The sequence below is a fragment of the Pempheris klunzingeri genome, chromosome 21, assembly GCF_042242105.1.
Source record: "Pempheris klunzingeri isolate RE-2024b chromosome 21, fPemKlu1.hap1, whole genome shotgun sequence".
Classification (NCBI taxonomy): Eukaryota; Metazoa; Chordata; class Actinopteri; order Acropomatiformes; family Pempheridae; genus Pempheris; species Pempheris klunzingeri.
This window is the reverse complement of record NC_092032.1, coordinates 15,452,498-15,471,746: the sequence shown is the minus strand read 5'-3', so window position 1 is coordinate 15,471,746 and position 19,249 is coordinate 15,452,498. Positions and strand designations below refer to the sequence as shown.

Below are 19,249 nucleotides of genomic sequence, written 5' to 3'. Positions count from 1 at the left end.
ATTTGTATAGAAGCAAACAACAAACATGTCCCTCAGATGTATTAAAAATGTGCCATACTACAGAAAGAACACACTTAAAAATAGCTTTAAAAAGCACTAAGAAACCCTGAGAGTATTCACTTAGTTCCAGAAGATGCCAGAAGAGTTGGGGCTCCACTACTGTAACCCATTCTGTTGCAGTGCTGTGTTCTGGTCGCCTTCATCTCCTGCCATTCAGACGTGAAGATGAATAGGAAAGAATATCAGAAACAATCCCATCACGTTGTTCTTTTTGCACTGTGGTTTTGTCATAAACCAGTTACCAGACTGACCTGTGTGAGGGCCGGTTTGTGGATACAGTGAATATACGGTTTGGGCTGCGGTTCAATTTCTCCTTCAAGTGTTTTGTAGCAGATTCCACAGTCTATCAGCGGCTACATGAATGCACACAAACAAACCAGCACGGGCGAGTTAGAGCAGGCGTTTGGCCCTGAATTCCACATTTCTAAGTTCAGGAGTGCAGCTTGAAATCAGACAAAACTTACTCTGTCGTTTCTGAAGTGACAAGCTGTGGAATCAGCTGTTCCTTTTGTACAGTTTGTGGCTTTAAGGAAGAAGTGGTGGTAGACGTATTTCACACCGAAGCCAGGCTGAAAGAAAGGAGGGGCAACATTTGGCAACTTTAAGGACTTTTCTCTGATAAAATCACCACATTCTTTAATGATTAGAGCTTTTCCTGGGGATTTTACTTAGTTAATCACAGGAAAAACCCTAAATAATGAGCCACAGCAGGAAAAAACAGATAAACACAGCCTCTGAGAAGCAGACATACTGTACAATACCTCAATGTCTGACTGTAAGAGAGTTTTGAAGAAGAGAAAATGGTGCTGGATTCCAGCACGAGAGTGGAGGTTCTCCAGAGCCAGATCCACTCCTCTCTTGTAGACCTCAGAAAGTCTGTCGTAATTCTCCTGTGCGTTAGAGGAATAGAACAAGGCTCCAACACTGAGCAGCAACATCAATAACGCAGCCATTTTTCTCTCTGTGTGTCTGGAATAATGAGGGCGAATGGTTAGTGCAACGGACCACCCACTCTGTGTTGTTTTCCTGATCTGGAAAGAACATCCAGCCCTCTGTTTTCTCCCAGGAAACTGAGGGCTGGATGAAGAAGAAGAAGAAGAAGAAACCTGGACTGTCTGACTGTTTGTATTTTATAATGTTGATTCACAGCAGATTTGCACAGGATCATTTTAATGTACTGCAACTTAGAAAACACATCAGACAAAACAAAAGGAAATAAAGGCGGCATCACAAAAGAAAACAGTGAGATATAAAAGAGCTACAAGTTTGGACCAGGTGTGTTTATTATTCTTTAATGTCCCTTCTGTGCAGTTTGTGGGAAAGATATTTTCTTCAGTTGCTTTTGGCTCTTGTCTATTTGTCAAAAAATACAACACCCCCCCCACACACACACACACTTACAGAGAACAAGAGCAACAGAACAAGAGCCGGGATAAATAGAAAATAACTTTTATTTGTCATCAATATTTTTACCATTAATGTACAAGGGAACATCAGCAATAGCCTCTCTGACTCGGTATTGCTTTTGAAATGGAACAACATATCGTATCAGCATTTCCCGCCTCTGACAGATACTTTGGCATACACAGACTACTCTCACTCCATCCACAGGCACAATAAGCAAACATCAAACTGAAACCGTTTTCCACTGCTTACTTCCCATTAACATCCCCTTCACTGTCCGCGGCAGCCAAATGTGTGCGCACACTAAAAAAAAAAAGGTTCTGTGACAAAAACAGCAATAATGCCTCATATTACAACAGATAAATAATGGAGAGATGTTTGATTTAAGAGTGAAAGTGCAAACTATTGTAACACGTGTGTCAACCTTACATTTCATGGTCCCACAGGCACTTGATTTTGTGACACCAAAGAGGCACAAGATCATACTGACAGTCAGGCTGAAGTGGGACAGTTCAGAGGGAAAAGTAACAGCGGAAGTTATTTGACACAGTCAAAGCTTTAACCAATCCATGTCACACTGATACAACATGACACAAAACAAACAAAAAAATGCATACATATATATTTTTAAAAGCCTTCCCTCTCAGTAATGCATGAATATTGAGATTGTCTACACAGCTTGTGTGGAAATTTGGTCGACCAAGTTCACATGAGTTTGTATGAAATGTTTAAACAGCGAGTCGATGCCAAAAAAAAAAAAAAAAAAATGCAACGTTACGATAAAACAAGGAATGATATACTACGAAATTTTGTTAATTCAAGCTAACAATAATGTTAGGAGATGTGAGATGGCTGAACTGCAGCTTATTGTTCTGATCATTTAACTATTTACATGAGACATTTGGCACTTGGGCAAAGAAACCAATAAATTACAGTGATTCCCATAAATCAACCACACCACGTGAGACCTCAAGACAAACTCTACATTAGTACATTAGTGCCCTAAACATGTGCGTGGAGACATCAATAGTATATTAAATATGCCACTGTATTAGTTTAGTTTTCTACAAAAAAAATGTGTTATGATCACAAACATGATGTCATGGCATTAGTGTAAGAAACTGAATTGACATTGTGATTGACACACTGAATATGTGCGTTTTTTGGTACTTCATTATCACAGTCCTGCAAGATCTCCCTCTGCTGGTGATCGTACTTCACTGCAGGTACAGAATTCGACATAAAACCCCAACAATCATCTGAACTTCTGCATTTGAGTATGAACGAAAGGCATGCTTAAAGAAGGGCAGGTTAAAAATCAGTCACAGATATTCATTTAAGAAGCAAACTAAAACAACATTGACATTTAGGGGATTCAAGAGGACGCTAAAGGAGATAAAATGATTACTTAAAATACAGTCATTGTTCAGATTTGGTGTCTTAAAAAAAGTGCTACTAGCTTCAGGAGGCGAGTAAAGTGATCAGTTGTCTAACATAAGACAGCATGAGGAAAAAAATACCTCTAGTTATACCTTTTTATTTCCTTCATAAGGCGCTTGGTGAGCTTAAAACATGAAAAAAAGCGACAAACTTGAATAGCAATAACTGCATGTTAATATAAAAGAATGTATCCCATATATCCTCCACATATTCAATGTGAATCAGAGCAACCTTTCAGGGCTAACAATTAATTAGTCTAGCAAATCTATCTACTGTTACCGCATTAATCTTGAGCTCGAGATCATTTGATTTTGAATCTCTTGTCCCCTGAAATATATATATATATAAATATAAATATATATATATATATTTTAAAAAGTATGTTAGAAGTGAACACACACTATCGACTGTTTGATCTACTACATTGGGCTGTTAACCAGCAGAAACTCCCCCAGCAACCTGATAAGAAGCTACTTAAATAGACAAGTTGGACCAAAGCAATGACCAACCAGAATGGCGCCATATTTCATGTCTGAGGAGGCCCAGCAGTGCACAGTGATGAGGGATCATACATGTGAGCGTTTCAAGTTTGAAGGACTCCTATTTCTCATTGGTTGGTAGAGTGAGTGACAGGTTTTGGTGTCCACTACGAGGAGTTGCGCGGTGATACGAGGGCTGGTTGGCGGTTACACGGGCATGTGCATCTCCGAGTACTCGTCATGACAATCGCGCTCGTCGAACTTCGGCTCTGCGTCGTCCGCATCCAGCTGGAGGACAAAGAAAGAGGCATCAAAATGTATGTTTTATAGATAAAACATTTTGTTAGAACAGATATTTGCACTTTTACTTTGAGGCATCATGACTGTAATATGTTCATTGGTGTCATTTGTGTGGAAGTGCACCTTTCTAATATTTACAATACTTAAGAAATGTCCTACATTTCCCAGAATGCCTTAGATGCAAGCTCTTCTTTGATGTCAAAATCATGCTAATTGCATTAGATATATTAGAAAATCTTTTCTTTGAGACCAGACTGAAGCAAAACAATGAAGAAAATCAATGTGAAGTAAATTCTCTGTGTTTCTGGTGAATATTTTGTATCTTTAGTGTCGAAATAGAAAAAGGGAGGGATGACATGTAAAAATAACTTCAAATATTTAAGTATTGCCTTTTATAATACTCCTCTGTGGTCTTATTACATTTCAAACAACATTTCTGGGACATTGCTGCAGCTGATGTAGAGGTGCAGGAGTGTAACAGGTGCATATTGCGCCCCCCTGTGGTTAACTTACACATGCAATTTCCGTGACAGTGAAGAGGCGGCGCAGCACGAGCATCTTGACAGGGATGGTGAGGATGAGGACGAAGGGGAAAGCCAGCGACGCCTGGGTCGACATAACGGCCCACAGGACCGCCAAACACACCACCTGGATGCAGGTGAACAGATGCATCCGCAGCGTACGGACCTGGAGGAAATAAATGCATCTGTGTTGTAATTTAAAATATTGTAATGCTGTTTTATGACTAAACTTACAGTTATTAACACAGTAATTAAGACTGCTGGAGACACTTATTAAGCAAAAAAGCCAAACATTCACCGGTTCCAGGTTTTTCTGGGGGTTTTTTTGTTTGATTTTTTTTAAATCAATGTAAATCAAAAAACTTTGGGTTTGGACTGTTGGTCACTTTGGGCTTGATGCACATTTAAAAACATTTTACATTTTTAACTACCTAAATGTTAAATGATTATCAGACAAATCAAAACTAACCCTAATACTTTCATATGTTTTATTCCAAGTAAAAAAAAAAAGATTTTTAGTGAAAATCTGATATATTCTATTCCTCAGAAAAACAGATATTCTAATTCACGCTATGACTAGAACAATTATCCAGAAAGCCAGTGAGTATTTCTTCTTACACTTGAAGCCTCCCTCACTGTATGTAAAAAAGCCTGAATGACAAAACGATGCTCCTCTTACCTTGCGTACGTAGGTGTGGTCAGGGTGATACTTTGGTGGCATGAGCAGCAGCATCATCCGCTCTGTCAGCTGGATCCCATTCAGGGACATCACACCCATGTAGAGGAAGATGCCAAACAGCACCGCCAGGGGGATCTGACGCAGCAGGTCACCAATCACAATGGACAAACCTGTGCAGAGGAAAAAACAGGACCGTAAATGCTAAATGACATTTTACAGGACATTAAAAGTTTTTTTTTTAACTTTTTAACAGATTTTGGCTGCAGTGAGATTTGAGCATTTGACACTCACCAACCATGATGGCGACCAGGAGTCCGGTGACCCTCTGCTCCTTCACCTCCTGGATGCGAGGCTTGTCTCCGGGAGCGACGGCCTTACTCATGACAGTGAGGGCGTTGACGTGCGTGACTGAGCGAACGGTCGCGGCGGCCATCCACGGCAGGCCGAACAGAGCCGAGGTGCCGCCCAGCACCACGATCAGGAGCAGGTCCAGATGGAAACCAGAACCCTTCACCAGCATCCGCTCCTTCTTACTCACTATCAGACTGCAGGAGGGCACAGACATAAACAACAGGGTTTGGATGAGATTATTTTTTTACTGTGATTTATTTAATGGCAGAGCAAACGTGCTCTTTTAAATTACTGCCTTCTAAAACGTCCCTGCCCCCTTTTTTAAGAAAAGAGCTCTGAAATACAAAATACTGCTGCATCACAATATTTATATTCATGATAATCATTTTATTTAATGTATTTATTATTTTACTTCCTCCCACTTTAGATTTGTATTTTGATATTTAACTAATGTTTGAATTCTCTGCCATTTTCTTTTTAATTAGCACAGACACCTTCTTATGTATGAAAGACACTATACAAATACAATTTTCCAGATACATCAAATGGAAATTGTTACATTATCATGTGTCAGTCTCCGTTACATCCGTTTCAGGCCAAATATATACTAAAGATAATATTTTACCAGCAAACAGTCTCTTAACAGCTGTGTCCTAATGTGAAGTAACTCTGATGATGTGATATTCCTGCGTGATGCAACTTTCAGCGTAACTCACGTAGTGATCTGAGTCTCCATGAAGATGAGGATGAAAACCAGCAGGGCGGGCAAACAGCAGGCAAACATCATCCAGATGGGGAATTCACCGTCTGAACCCAGAGGATTAATGATCCAGCCACGTTTGTCGGGGCTCGTCACAGACAAACCATGAGGGACACTCAGTTTCTGAACAGGGGACGACGACAGGAATGATGATGATCGACTGCGTTGTGAATCTTTGGCAAACACGAAGCCAAACATTTACCAGAGATTGAGTGGTAGTATTTCAGTCTTACCTGTGTGTACGTGTCGTCTATGCTGTAATCCACCAGGACCATGATGAGGATGGCAATTGGGACGCCGAAATCTCCAATAATTCTGCGAAACTGAACCCCAAGAGATGCGATAGTTTGAGCAGAACTGGCAGCTTCGCATATTATAGCCAAGAATAATCAAAATAGAAAAAAGGAATAAAATACAAAATAGAGCAATTTAAGATTGAAAGCTCAGTCTTGACCTCGAAAGAAGTAGTTGACAAAACAACCTCAACATGTGGTCGATTAAGTGGCTGTGTTGGAGCTTTTGGTTGAATCACAGAAAAGGAAAAGTTTGGCCAAGTTTCCAAAGCACTCCTTAGTATAGGAGGGTTAAATTAATATAGGGGGTTAAGCTAAAGGGGTTACTATTGTTTTAAAGTGAATTTAGCTCCTCACCCTTCCAGGGAAGAACGCACTGTTCTTGAACTTTCGCAGGTAGAAAGCAATGAAAAATGTTCCGGCCATGAGAACCAGAGAGAGCAGCGCGGTGTTGGGCTCGCCTTGGACCTTCACCGTCATAGGCAGGGTGCTGTTGCTCAGCACGAGGGTGATATTCTCTGATGAGGCGTCCCCTCCTGTGCTGTTGTCGAGGGAGCAACTTTTCAGCGGGTGCTCCTTGAAAATCTGCCCGACGACACAGAGGGTTCAAATTAATGCAAAGTATTTCACTACACAATACACACACGCACGTATGAAGGCACACATGTGCACCTGCTTTCCTCTGAGGGATTATCACTTATCACTCTTTTAGGTACCACATACACACTTTCTGGAAAATGAGATTATCCCGTAACCAAACGGCTTTCAAGTCTGTGCCATAAAACTCTAAAAATAGCAAACCTTCCAAAATCATAAGCCTGGATAATAGTTAAACTTTTAATCCATTTAACTTTCAGGGGCAATCAATCACTAAAGATTTCAGGTGCACTTGTTAGAAAAACATACTCATTTCGACCCCGAGGTTTGAATGTTGTCCAAAGATTAGTCTGTTCAGTTTAGTGTCGGGGACGTGAACCCGCAGCGTGCCAACAACAACATTTAGTAATGAGGAGCTGTTATTTCAAGTCTCAGGTGTACCCTGCCGAGCTTGATGAAGGTCTCGCAGATGAAGATGAGGGAGATGAGGAAGGAGAAGATCTCCTGGGTGAAGCGGGAGACGAAGCGGACCAGGAAGCTTCCCTCGAAGGCCACCGTGACGATCACAATGATGATGAGCCAAAACCCAATCCAGACGCGGCCCGTCAGGTACTCTATTGCGTTTGCTTTGCAGAACTGTGACACAGAGCCAAAAAACTCACTACACATTCATTCATACACTGGAAAACATTCACAGCAGCTATAAACACTTGGATTAAAATGGCCCTGAAGCAGCCTTTTACCATGAGTGTTAACCAGGTATGATGAGCCTAAAGTTGGGGTTTAACCATGATCACCATGGTAACATAGGCTGCAAACTTAAGCTGCCCATTTTCCCCCAATAAAATTCTCCATGAGTGATGTAGGAAGACATTTTTCTGTACACATGCAAATCATGAGGGAGCAGTAACATCCTGGTGTCTCTTCTGGGTCTCTGTAAGTCTCACTATGATGACAAGACTCCAGGAAGTTACGGCTCCCAGCCAAGAAACGCCTGTAAAACCACAACTTTGCACAGATTAAAACAAACCTTTAGAGGCAGGTTGGCAGCTTATGTTTCCCCCTGTTTTCAATATTTATGCCAAGCTAAGCTAACAAACTGCTGGCTGTAGACATGAGAGTGGTATCAATCTTCTAATGTAACTCTAAGAAATATGCTTTTTCACTTTCTTGCCAAAACTGTTGGGACCTTAAACTTTTAAAAGCTAGTGTAGCCTTGGAAGAGTTAAACTTTCATTGCTTATTTAGTCATGAATACTAACTGTTATAGTGAAATACTTAAAATTTGAGCCAAGTTTTAATGGCCTTTATAAGAACACTCCACAAACTAGAACCTTGATAAACTAGATTTTTGTATTGTAGGTTGTTGTTATTATCCAGAGACACTTATTGTCCGTCTTTAGCGAGCCAATTTGCTCTTTGTCAACTTACACTGTAAAACGCTTCTTCAAAGACCAGTAGCGGTCCAGAGAAGCCCACAACGAGTAGCGGCTGCGCCCCGAGCAAGCAGAAGATCACACCCTGCACCGCTGTGGAAACAATCAGCTCAGAAACACCAATCAGACCTTCTGTCTTCTCACCTAGCAGACAGAAAACAAAACAAATTAACACCATAATGGACACCAACAAGGTTAAACGGTTCAATAGATTGTGCAATTAACCCTCAATACAAAAGGGATTTGACATATGATACTACAAACTGAATTCACAGTAACTTGACTCTTGCTTTCCCGTGTGCAACTCACCCAGTAGGCCTCCGAATGTTATGGCTGGAGAGAGGGCAGCGAAGTAGATAAAGATAACAGCAGCCATGCACTGACTGTTCAGGGCGTCCTTGAAGTCACTGAGGTACTTTGGATACCGGCGCCGCACGTCTCGTATCAGCCCACCAAAGGGGCGTCCGGTGCGCTCTAAGGGGTCGTCTGACTGTTTCAGATGTGTGAGGAGGGCCTCTGTGTGATGGGAGAGAAGTTATTAATTGAAATAACAGGAAGTCGAAGAACAGCAACTGAAATTTCCTTCAATGAGGCCACAAGTGAGGAGATGCTCACCTTTTTCTTCAAGGCTTTTAGGCTCCTTGGCCAGTTTGACCCCCTGCTCCTCCCTCTTACGCAGCATTTCCCTCTGAAAGCGAGCGACAGACCGCAGCAGCTCATCACCTCCCATCTCTGACGGCGGCAGCACAATGCTGCAGTCCAGGAAGCTGTTGATGGCGTTCAGCAGGTCCTGCCTGTCATCTGCCATGTAGGCTGCTTCGTGGAATTGCTGGACGGAAAGTCAAAGATAAACAATTTTAACCGATGAAAAGAGCAATGAAGGGTCGCTATTAATTTCTCTTCTAAGCTATTGCTGTTTCGCTTGTTCATAGGCCTGCTCGCCAGTTTCTGTAGAACATCTGATGGCTTTAGGGGATGTGAGAAATTAATTTCACTTAATAACGGAGGACATCAGATGTAAGACGAGTGACTCTCCATGTTTCATGGGGATGTTCTCGGATAAAGCCTTTATGGAGAAAATATACTGAATTACATGGAAAGTTTGCGGATTTGTACCCTGACGTTTATTGTTTGATTCTCTAATGTACCTGAATCAAACATAAGCAATATATCACGTATGGGTCTTGTGGCCAAGATTAGACTGGTTCTTGCAGTGTAATCTAATATGCCATCATTTAAAAACTGGTTACATTTGTTAATTAAACTAACATCCTCAGGTGTCTTAACCTCACTCACCTTGTCAGACATGAGTGTGGAGATAGAGCGTCCTATCTGGTGATAGTCCATGCTCGTGGTGGGGGGTCCCAGCAGAACAAAGAGGAACCTGACTGGCACGGGGACCTCAAGGACGGACTCCAACTCCACGGCCTCCTGCAGCCGTACAAATGCCATGGTGGGCTGCTCCAGGAAGTCAACGCTGCCTGGAAGACAGCAGGAGATGGGTGTCAATGTACAGACATAGCTATGAAAACTGGCAGAACACAATACGGTTGATACGGTATCATAAGTAAAGTGTATAACTCACCCACAAGGACGACAGTTGCCTCAGCATTTTCAGGAATCTTCTCTAGCAGCTTCAGCTCATGCTTGGATTTGGATCGATGCATACCGGACATCAAGATCGGCGGCTCCTTCTGCTGCAAATGGAAAGCAATTATTATTTATTTTATTTTCAGGGGACCCCCCACCACGACTATGGTCTATCACCAGATGGGAATACTTGAAACTGGGTCTTTTGGAGAACACTTCGATATTATTACCGGTACTTCATTCTTCTCCACGTCGATGCGTGTGTCTGTGTCCCCCGTGGCGTGGATGGTGCCCATGAGTGGGTCGGTCACTGATGGTTCTGGCTGATGAGTGTGATTGGCACTGTGGTGGTGTGTTATTAAACTGCCAAGGCTGGCTGCAGAGATGTTCCTGGGGAAAGGGCTACTGTGCTCTTTCTCATCGCTCGGGTGACTAGGGGAGGCAGGGAGATTCAGAGAGAGGGTGAGCATAAGGAAAATAGGCAGCGCCCAGGCATGAAGCCATCTAGTAGCAGGAAGTATAGAGCGGTGAAAGAAAAGCTGGGTTAATCACTGTCCATCCCACACACATCAATTGCCAATAAATAACACACAGTGACGATAAAAAGTGTTAGAAGTGTACCACATAGACCACAATGTCCATAGCTGGAATCCTTTTTATCATCAGCTGCCATCCCCGTCTTTCTTTCCCGTCTCGAATGATACTGAAAACACTGATACTTAAAAGCAAAAATACCCCAAATAATCTAAAAAAAAAAAAAAGGGGGGTGTAAGATTTAATACGATGTTAGTGTTGAAATAAGTATAATTTTTCCTCCCTTCCTTTGAGAAATGATAATACTAATAAAACATAGAACTATAATAACAATTATAATAAGTATTTTACAAGGAAAAAAACCACAACCACAGACAAAATAAAGAATCTTTGCTAATCTTGCAGTGATTGATTTGCAGCCTTACCCTGAAGTTCCCTAAATAGTTTAATTAATAGCCTCTTAAAGAGAAAACACTCCTTGTTTGTTGCCATCTGGTGCTGGGAATCACCTGTGTTTAAGCAGCAGAGCCCTCAGGACATTGGCTCGGTCCTCAGCTTTGATCTGGTCAGAAATTATCATTTGCTCAACCACCTGGTGGGCGATGCCAGGCAGGGTCTTCTGGTCCAGGTCCAGCAGTACTGCACCTGTGGACACACACATACTGAGCTCAGCACTTTCTCAACTGCACCAACTGGCCTTTTGGCTTAAAAATGACACATCCACAATTATCTTACCGTGTGAGATGGTCTTGCGGAGCTCCAGCAAACTGCGGAAAGACAGCGAGGCTATGTGAGGTTTCCCCCAGCGGTCGGTCTCCTCCTCCACGTCTTCCTCAAACTTGATCCATCGAGCTGTCTCCTTCCACTGCATCTCCTGGTTCTTGTCCATAGTCAACTCATTCAGCTCCACAAACACCTGGAAACAGCGTCAGACAGGAACACGTGCAGGCGTTGGTGAGACACAGCATTCACACCGTCCACACAAAATTACATGTTCAAGCGTGTCGCAAAAAGTCAATTTAATATTTTTAAGGGAGACATGGTTTTTTAGCCAGTTGATTTAGTGGCGGTGAAACATCAGTAGAGCATTTTGCATGTCATCAACAGGACACAGACTTCATGCTTACCAGGATACCAAGTGATCTATTTACACACACAAGAAAAATCATGTCCATGTTATTACCCTACATGAAAAAATTGCATAAATCACAGAAAAACAGCATCAAATATCTGTCAATGGCTTATTAATGGAACACCATGCTGGTCAGTCACAACCATCTGTGAAATCCAGACCAAAAACCAGGCTGGAAAACAGTCCCTTAATTCATCATCCCGTTCCAAAATACACCTGCTGCATGCCTGTGAAATCACGCTCACACGGGTCAAACCTGACTCTGGCCGGTGACCCAGCCTCACCTTCTGGTACCGAGCCATTTGACCGGAGTCCATGTCCAGCAGGACGGCTCCTTGCCGCGAGGCAGAGCGGTACAGAACCACGGGCAACGACTGGAGGAGCGAGACGGTGCAAGAGAGGACTCAAACACTGATACAACCGACAGCGGCACAAAGGATGGGACCCTCACTTTGACACACATATCCACAGGTAACTCTTCCTCATCACACACACCTGACAGGGACCTGTTGTTTACCCGGGCTGCTGGGGGGCTCAGAGCTGTGTATGAGAATGTGTGTGTGTGTGTGTTAATAAAACATGGCCCTCCCTCTCTCTGGAGCTCCCAGTGTCTGGTTACCTAAGCTCCTCTCCCCCCTCTTTTTTCCTTTCCGTGTGTGAAAGGAAAGAACTCATTCATTCATTTTTAATTGTCTCCTTCCCTCCCTGTCTCATCCAGAAAAGACACAGGGCAGTGTTAAATTTGAGATGGGGAAAGAAGGGAAAACATTTCCCAGGATTTGCTACAATTTATGGTCATTATGGGGGCAATTAAGCAAAGTCTGAATGGGAAAATCAAGATTACAAAATATGCTCACAAAGTTTTTTTTCTCCTCACAAAGTCCTCAAATTGCAACTGCATTTAAAAAGTCCAGTCGGTCAATTTTAAGACCAAATAAATATCACGTTTTTCAGTTGTACAACTGCAGTTAACATATTGTTCATCACTTCACATCAATATAAGTAATTATTAATTAATAAAAATGTTTTTGAAATTATCCAAGAACTGTGTGTTTAATGTTGCCAAAACTAAAAGATTTGTCTACTGTCCTTTATATCTGTTGGGAATCTACCAAACCTTTAAAATGACAACATGTTTGCCAACATGTATTTGGGTACCATTAGGGCTGAAAAACAATAGGTTAAAACTTCAGATGTGGCACGACACTGATTGAAGCATGTCCTGCTTTTAGAGGATGGATGACAAGCGAGCACTACAATGTCTCACCTCATGTGGGGTTCGGTCCTGCTTACGGCTGCGAGTGGTCGGCTCTTTGTGGTCCTTGCCGGTGTGCACCACTTGTCCCTTGGTGCTCTTTCTGACCCGGTGTCTGTACACGCCAGGAACATCTTCAAAACGATGACCTGGTGGAGAAAAAGGGAGGAGGGGATGAGATGTGTAAAAGAATATAGTCTAAAGAAGATCCATTGGAAATGACTTTCAGACAAACACTACTGTTTAATAAATCCCTGCACTGTGCTAAGTCTTGTTTTGTGCTTCTGCAGCTCCCAGCAGGCTCACGTCAACCTTGCACCCCAAGTTCAAATCTCAGTCCACTAAGTCACAGAGGACCAGGCCACTTTGCTTTTGTTTCTGTGGTCCCTCAGCAGGGAGTCGAGTTACTGAGGCTGGCAGAACACCAGACATTGAAAAGGATGTGGTGAGAGATGCCGGATGGCAAAGATACGACACAACACTGAGAGTAGGAATTGAGTTCAAAGATCAATTGACTGGCTGGCAAAAAGCTCTTATTTATTAAACTTGAACGCAAAAAAATGTAAAAACTAAGCAAAAAGTTAATGTAATGCTCAGAACTGCAATGGGCATCTTAACTACTCTTAGCAAGACCATAGTTACATTGAAAAATAACAATCTTGCAACACGAAAATAATAGAGGACCTATGTGTACCGAAATATTTGAGATTCCTTTCAGTTATACCAATAGTCTTACCTTTATCAGAGATTGAATGTCCTACGAAACAAACAGTGAAGCTTTTAAGGTTCTTCATCAAAGTTTCTCATCCAAAAATAAGAAAGTCATTGCAAGTAGAAAAAACTTAATATTTTTTGTCCAAAACTCGGAGATTGTACAACTGAGGCTAGAATGAACAGAACAGTAGTTGAAAATCTCAAATTTTTACTGAGAGGGTCCAATGTCAAGTCGCTCCACCATGTCTGAGTAAAGTTTGGGGCAGACCCTGGAGTAAAATGATTCCTGATTGGCATGCAGCTCTTGAAGGAAGAGGAGTTGTGGTGGGCGTATTGTTAGAGCTGGCACAGCTGTCTGACTACGTGCCCACTCGCTGCTCAAACTGCAGCAGGCGACTAGTGCAAGTTTTGACACACTGGAAAAAGTTGCTCTTTCTTGACCGGCACCTGATCCATCGGGGGCTGAAACCATCAGAATGCATCAGTGAGCAGAGGTGTTAATTCGCTCAGGTCGAACAAAAGGGGAGGGACAGTGATCTAATAATTCCTATTGTTGAGCAGCAGCCAGAGACGGAGACACTTTCCCAGGATGATTTACGGTGGCGGGAAGCAGATAAAAGAGGACACGGAGAACAAGTGGGGAATAACCTGTTGGGAGGCTCGACTCTGTGTCGGTAAGCCCCATAATGACCAAATATCTGGACAATATCAAGCCCATTCCTCCATCCACAACCTCTTTAGTTTGCCTTCGAGTCTACTTAACTCTTCCACTTGTTTCATTCCACTAATGATTAAAGGTTGTGAACTGAGGTCCAGGTTTCTCAATTAGCCACCATGTTGGCTCAGGCCTGAGTCCAGGGGCCTCAGCTGACAGAGGGAACGGCTAATTTAATAATGAAGGCCTGTCTGCCACACTCTGATAAGCTGCTGCTCTCTGCTGAGGGGTCGGCTCCCTGACGTAAATCTCCCCGGCTCTGAACACAACCCCACGCTGGGCCGGGGGCCGGGAACGTCACAGGGCAGCGGGGAGCTGACTGCAATGCTGAAGGGACTCAAGGTGGCTCCGCCCTCCCCCTAATGTTTCTGGAGGAATCCGAGCATCGGCAAATCCACATATTACCGCCAAACATATTTGCAAAACAGTTGCCCGTTTACACATTCAGCAGACACAGTAACAGTAGGATTTATTTGGTTGTGTTTGTGTCCATCTAACTAGTCCAATATTAACACACATTCAAACCGGTGTGTAAAAAACCCTCAAAGATGTCCAAAAACGTAAAATAATTAATCTAGACTCACTTTTGATGCCGTCCAGGTCAGCGGAGGCCAGAGTCTGAGCCTCACTCTCGTCAGTAGGGATGCGCTGGTACTTGGCCTGCTCAGCACCCGTCATGTTGCCTGTGCGCCGGCGCTCTTGCAGGTTGTAGCTGCGACTGGTGGATGACACCCGGGCCAGTGGAGTGTGTTCGGGTGGCACTGACTGGGCAGTGGGGCTGGAAGCGTCGGATGAGGCCGGCTTACTGGATAAAACCAGAAGAACAAGGCAGAGTTGTAGCTCAGGCGCCGACAAGTGAAGAATGGTTATTTTTATTTAACGGATCAAAAATGGTGAAAAAAAAAAAAAAAATCTATCTTCATTTTATTCATGTGTTAGACATCTTTCATGCTGCTCTTCGAAAACACTTCCTATTATACTTGCGTCTCTCAGCTTAAAACACTAATGCAAGAAAAATGGTCTTCCATTACAAATCCATCAAGGCACTCTCAAAAAGTATTATGAACTCACCGTCTTTTAAACGTCAGTTGTCCGCGGCATTTCAAGACTGAAAAACTACTTTTTTACTTAATTTTTTCTCCTTATGCTCTTTAAAGCAAATCAGCTGAGATTTGCTCTCCGAAAGGCTGAAAGCAAGCAAAAGGTTTATATGCAGCTTCCTCCTGGCCCAGATCAGACCCTCATGAAGTGGACAAGTAAATATCGTAGCTGGAGCCTGGGGCTGCTGAGGTGCGTTGTGTCGTCTATGGCGACAGGTGATATATGGGTCTCTGAGGAGAGGATTACTCGGGTCCATCAGATCATGCTCAGCAGGCCTACTGGATGCCTGAGACATGGTAACGCACAGTGTGTACCTCACTATCCAATCAAACCTGTGCCTGAGCAGCCTCACCCAATCAGAGTGTCTACGAGAACATTTCAACAACATGACAAAAACATGCATTAGGTAATTCATCACAGCAGGGATAGCGCGATTATAAATCCGAGTCTCTGTTGTTGTTTTTTTGGACTCACTCTGAGGAAGATCCATCTTCAGTATCTGCTCCCTCCGCAGACTGTGGTACGATTTCCAGATCTCGGGCTGAGTGAGGGCTCTCTTTGCCATGTTTGGTGGAGTGGTCTTCATCAGAAACAAAGAACTGTGGAGGGAATACAGAGCGTGAGAGCACTGCTTACTATAAAAACAGCCAATGAACCCTAAATGCAAACCAACTACTTTACATCAGATATAAAAAAAAAAAAGCGCATGAGAGCCGTGTGCACATCAGTCCAAGGTAGAGAACTGATGAGTTTTAATGAGTTAGAGGAGGAATTTGATCTTGACAATATATTTAGATAATCTGGTTTACTTTTAATAAGGGTACCACAGTCTGAAACAATAGATGGACATCCAAGGAATAGAAATGTGGAGAATAGATCAACTTCAATGTGAACAACAAGGATGCTGGATGGATCTGGATAAATCTAAGGACAATACGGACATAAAGTCAGGAACCAAGGACTGTGGACTTAGTCCACTTACGTTAAATATATTTTACACAAGAAAAGGACATTTTAAATCTTAAACTGTCACAAATAAAAAGTGGTAAAAAAAACAAACAGTGAAAGCCGAAACGAAGCAGATATATCAACTAAAAACAGATTAAAATACAGTTAAAATGAAGTAAAACAACTCATCTCAGTCATATTCTACAAATTCTGCAACAGTGTAACAGCTGTATCATAATAACAACCAAACATGAAACCCACTGATGAATGATTAAGACTGCTGAAATATTCATAGAGGAAAATATGGTAATGCTTCAAGCAGGTCGGGTATCAAAGCATAGAGGCTGCAGCCATTTGCATACGTTCATTCACTCACACCTTAATGCAAATCATATCGTAACAGTTGCTGTGATCCGCTCTTACACCTGCATTAACAAACATTCTCATTTTAACTGGACAGTATAGGAGCACATTAAATCAAAGTATAAAAGCCAGCAAGACTACAGCCAGTTAATGACAAAGTGACTGAATTATTATTGTGGTGGGATCAATAAACAGAATTAAAGTACATAATGCAGTAAAAAGTGCTTGTGTCATAGATATAGTTCAACATGCCTCTCTATATAATATTTGATACATGCCAACTTGCAGTGTTTTGTTGTTGTACATTACAATAAACTGAAGATTTGGGGGATTTTGACTGTCAGAAAAAGACAAAAACAATAAAGGAAATATTTCATAATTATTATCCTTATTTTATAGGTAAAATGATTAATTGAGATGATAAAATACTTGTCACTTGCAGGTCTATTTTACAAACAATATAAACCAAAAACTAACAGTGATGATGCATCATTATTTACTTAGTATGAAGTTAAATGCTAACCTCCACATCTTTGACTCTCTCCGAGTCAGATGGAGCGGAAGTCCCCTCCGTCCCCTCCTCATCCTCATCCTCATCCTCTCCCTCCTCTATGGGGCCACCGCTGGGAACATGGCTGCTTTTGTGATCTTTGTCCTTTCTCCTTTTCTTGTTGCTCTTCTTCCTGCGTCCCTCAGGGGGCAGCTTGGACAGAGGTCGGTGGATGTGGTGAGAGGAGTGACGGTGGTCTGGGGGGAAACAGAGAGTAGAAATACACACATGAATAACAGGCCAAAGTACCATCTGATAAACCCCCTGGTTTGCTGAATGTTGAAATGCTTCAAACAACAAGGAGGCCAGCGTGTGCTTACATTCAATGTCCTCCTCATGGTAGTTGTGGTGTTGTTCATCAGGAACAGCAGAAGCAGGGCTGAGGATCTGCTGGAACCGCTGGACGCCCAGGGCTTTGTTCAGGTCCCCATCGTCCTCCTCTTCAGGGCGCGGAGTCCCGTGCAGTGATGAGGCAGCAGGAGCCTCTGGCTGCAACACAAACGACAAATGAACAATGACATTAAAGAAAAAGTCACAAGCAATTATTTCGTTCTGCTTCTTTCCAGCTTACTGCAGGTTATTCTATCTAATTTCTTTTTCAAATGTCTATTTTTGTCATTCAGATTAAGTAATGTCTACACTGTAGCTTCCTCTATATACTAAGAATTATACAATTATTGCAGTTACTATACAAGAAATCAACACACTAAGCTGCTTTGTATGAACAGGAAATTATGCATTATGTGCATCGTGCAAAGGCAATCGAACAGCAACTTTATAATGTTTCTGACAATTAAACCTCTCAAAGAAAGAGCAAAAAGATTTTGAATAAAATCAATAGTTATTTTTTGTCTTCTGTGTTCTTTTGAACCATTTCACCACCATCCCTAATTGGTTTTCATGTTTTCCAGCTGTGATAAGCTCCTACTTTCCCTTTGTGCATTGCATCGTGGTACAATAATGTCCATCGACAGCACACTCAAAAATTAAGGGCTTTTTTAGTCTGCAGACTGACTGTTTTTGGCAGTCTTCCAAGGTGACCAGACCACATACTCCTCAAAACCTGCTCAGAATATGTTTTTAGTACAAATTTGGGACACTTTCACTTTAACGACACTAGAGGGAGTTCTGCCCTGCAAAAACACCTCAGTTAGGACATCATATGACAAGTCCTATGATGCATACCTTCCAGAACATTAGCCTTAAATTGGAAACAATAGCCATGTGCATTGATCAGTTACTCTTTTTCCACGCTGTGCTGTGACAGGGATCATGTGGGTGATAAGAGATCTGTTTTCTTGCAGCAGGATGCTGTGCCCTGCTGTGCCCTGCCCTGCCGGTGGGATGTTGTGATAAGGATTGGCTGGAGCGACACAGCGAGTGGATCTACTCTGGCTAACAGGATCGTGCTGCAGCCACCTAACGGCACAGATAATGTTGCCATGACAACTGCGCAGATGCCTCAGGTCCTGTGGCGAACCCTACCTGTGGCAAAACTCAGGGGCCACAAGTCATCTCACGCTCCCACAAGTGGTTCTCAGGACACCCAACATGTCAGTCATATATTAAGTTTTCTCCAGTGCTGCAGGGAGTAACTGGAAGCACGTGATGATGTACAAATACTCCTCCCCCACCTGAAGCTCCTGCTTAGGCCCACAATTTTTCCAGTTCATGAACAGCAGACTGCTAAGAGTTACAGTATTTAAGTATACTTCCTCAAGCACCATACTGTGTACGTACATCAGACTTTTACTGGAGTATTTCTATTTTATGGTACTGAATACATGTACTCTATTACATTTATTTGACAGCTATAATCACTAGTTATTTTTCAGATTCAGATTTTACAAAAAGAAACTATTAATGAGCTTGTAAAATAAAATGCATTGTTGACCTTACATAGAAGAAATATCTGTGAGCTGTTAGCATTTCTACGAAAGAGATATTCCCAGACTAAACTTCTCAGAAGGGTTCACTGATGTAATTGTTTTTGGCCAAAAGAGCTCACATCAAATCAAATATTTCAC

The 19,249-nt window shown here is 42.4% G+C and overlaps 1 protein-coding gene across 2 annotated transcripts in view; it reads right to left on the bottom strand.

Moving 5' to 3' along the window:
• Positions 1–1,493: 1,493 nt before the first annotated feature.
• Positions 1,494–19,249, bottom strand: part of slc4a2b (solute carrier family 4 member 2b) — a 30,685-nt gene continuing 12,929 nt past the window's right edge. Inside the window, exons 3-23 of one of the 2 annotated variants that reach the window (XM_070853024.1) lie at positions 17,543–17,711; positions 17,196–17,419; positions 15,836–15,960; positions 14,845–15,065; positions 12,844–12,980; positions 11,180–11,360; positions 10,954–11,089; positions 10,141–10,342; positions 9,906–10,017; positions 9,617–9,801; positions 8,936–9,149; positions 8,630–8,836; positions 8,316–8,464; positions 7,326–7,520; positions 6,645–6,872; positions 6,228–6,317; positions 5,951–6,117; positions 5,175–5,428; positions 4,884–5,053; positions 4,197–4,370; positions 1,494–3,671 (exon numbers count right to left, since the gene is read on the bottom strand). In XM_070853024.1, coding sequence (XP_070709125.1) covers positions 3,591–3,671; positions 4,197–4,370; positions 4,884–5,053; positions 5,175–5,428; positions 5,951–6,117; positions 6,228–6,317; positions 6,645–6,872; positions 7,326–7,520; positions 8,316–8,464; positions 8,630–8,836; positions 8,936–9,149; positions 9,617–9,801; positions 9,906–10,017; positions 10,141–10,342; positions 10,954–11,089; positions 11,180–11,360; positions 12,844–12,980; positions 14,845–15,065; positions 15,836–15,960; positions 17,196–17,419; positions 17,543–17,711 — 3,621 coding nt within the window. In that variant the 3' untranslated portion in view covers positions 1,494–3,590. Of the gene's footprint in view, positions 3,672–4,196; positions 4,371–4,883; positions 5,054–5,174; positions 5,429–5,950; positions 6,118–6,227; positions 6,318–6,644; positions 6,873–7,325; positions 7,521–8,315; positions 8,465–8,629; positions 8,837–8,935; positions 9,150–9,616; positions 9,802–9,905; positions 10,022–10,140; positions 10,343–10,953; positions 11,090–11,179; positions 11,361–12,843; positions 12,981–14,844; positions 15,066–15,835; positions 15,961–17,195; positions 17,420–17,542; positions 17,712–19,249 lie in introns of both variants that reach the window. The other variant, XM_070853023.1, reaches the window with a different exon arrangement.